This window comes from Ziziphus jujuba, chromosome 10 (genome assembly GCF_031755915.1).
Source record: "Ziziphus jujuba cultivar Dongzao chromosome 10, ASM3175591v1".
In the NCBI taxonomy this organism is placed as follows: domain Eukaryota; kingdom Viridiplantae; phylum Streptophyta; class Magnoliopsida; order Rosales; family Rhamnaceae; genus Ziziphus; species Ziziphus jujuba.
Window position 1 is genome coordinate 7,736,340 of NC_083388.1, and position 1,495 is coordinate 7,737,834.

General features: G+C 37.1%; 1 protein-coding gene across 1 annotated transcript; it reads left to right on the forward strand.

Moving 5' to 3' along the window:
• Positions 1–468: 468 nt before the first annotated feature.
• On the forward strand, positions 469–1,291 carry LOC107410936 (18.5 kDa class I heat shock protein). The gene has a single exon (XM_016018423.4). The coding sequence runs from the start codon at positions 609–611 to the stop codon at positions 1,077–1,079; it is 471 nt and encodes a 156-aa protein (XP_015873909.1). The 5' UTR covers positions 469–608; the 3' UTR covers positions 1,080–1,291.
• Positions 1,292–1,495: the final 204 nt, after the last annotated feature.

A 1,495-nucleotide genomic window follows, 5' to 3' on the forward strand; every position in this document is an offset into this window, starting at 1 on the left:
AGCAGATAGTTCCAATGTGGAACATTTCTATTACTTTTATAGAACACTAGTTCAAATCAAAGGAATTTTAGATAGTATGTGAAGTAGATGAATTATTCAAAAAAAAAAAAAAAAAACACAAAGCCGTTTCCTTTTCTTATTTACCCAATGAAAAAACAAAAAACAGGCACTGTTAGCAAACAAATCCGTAAATGGAAAAAAATAATAGATCATAATTTTTGGTAACAAATAACACATCATAATTATATCCTACTAATTACCGGATTCTATATTAAAATTTTACATTTTATGGGTAAAAAAATTGTGGCCCAAAGACCGTTACACACCCAAAGCCCGACCGAAGGTTCGAAACAAATCTAGAACCATTTTTGGCTAATTCTGGATATATCACCTTATCCACAAAACGGCCTGAGTCCTGGAAGATACTCGAACATTCATGATCATCCTTACTGCTAACTATAAATACACCCCACCCATCCTCCTTTCTTTCCCAGGAAAAGAGTCTGATTAGCTATTAAGTAAAAGCAAATACTACTTTTCTCATTATTCTCGCTCTTAATCGAAAGCTCAAGTTCAATCACAAACCAAGCCAAAGCAACAAGAAGAAGATGTCGCTGATTCCAAGCTTCTTTGGTGGCCGACGAAGCAGCGTCTTCGATCCCTTCTCCCTGGACGTTTGGGACCCCTTCAAGGATTTTCCTTCCTCCTCGCTCATCCCAGAGTTTTCAAAGGAAAACTCTGCCTTCGTCAGCACCCGAATCGATTGGAAGGAGACCCCAGAAGCCCATGTGTTCAAGGCTGATGTTCCAGGGCTCAGGAAAGAAGAAGTGAAGGTGGAGGTTGAAGAGGATCGTGTACTCCAGATCAGCGGTGAGAGGAACGTAGAGAAGGAGGACAAGAACGATACTTGGCATCGGGTTGAGCGTAGCAGTGGTAAGTTCTTGAGGAGGTTTAGGCTTCCTGAGAATGCCAAATTGGATCAGATTAAGGCTGCTATGGAGAATGGTGTTCTGACTGTTACTGTTCCTAAAGAGGAGGTCAAGCGGCCTGACGTCAAGGCCATTGAAATCTCTGGTTAAAACTTTTTGGCTTTGATTTGCTGAGAGTGGTTTGTCTATGTGTGTTTCAGGAGTGCAAATAAGATGGTTTTTGTAATCGTTGCAATTTCTAAGGTCCTGTGGAGTCTTTGTTTCTCTGTTTTTATCCTTGTATAAATGAAGTCTGGTAATATGTACTGTAAAGGTGAGGTATTTTGCAATTAATATAATAATTTTAATCGTTTTTATTATTATTATTATTTTATTATTTAGATTTTAGTAGCGACATTTACAAAATTTCAGAAAAGTTATATTGTGAAAATTTAGTTCATAACTAGCTTAACTAATAATGGACAAGGATTAGCAAAAGTAATAATGAAAAATGATTGTGTGTGTGCTGCAGATTACGTAGATTTGATGTTAAGTATTTTTTGTTTGTTCGAACTAAGATACAAGAT

Excerpts from the sequence above, each read along its gene's own strand:
- LOC107410936 (XM_016018423.4), top strand. The coding sequence starts at position 609 with ATGTCGCTGATTCCAAGCTTCTTTGGTGGCCGACGAAGCAGCGTCTTC.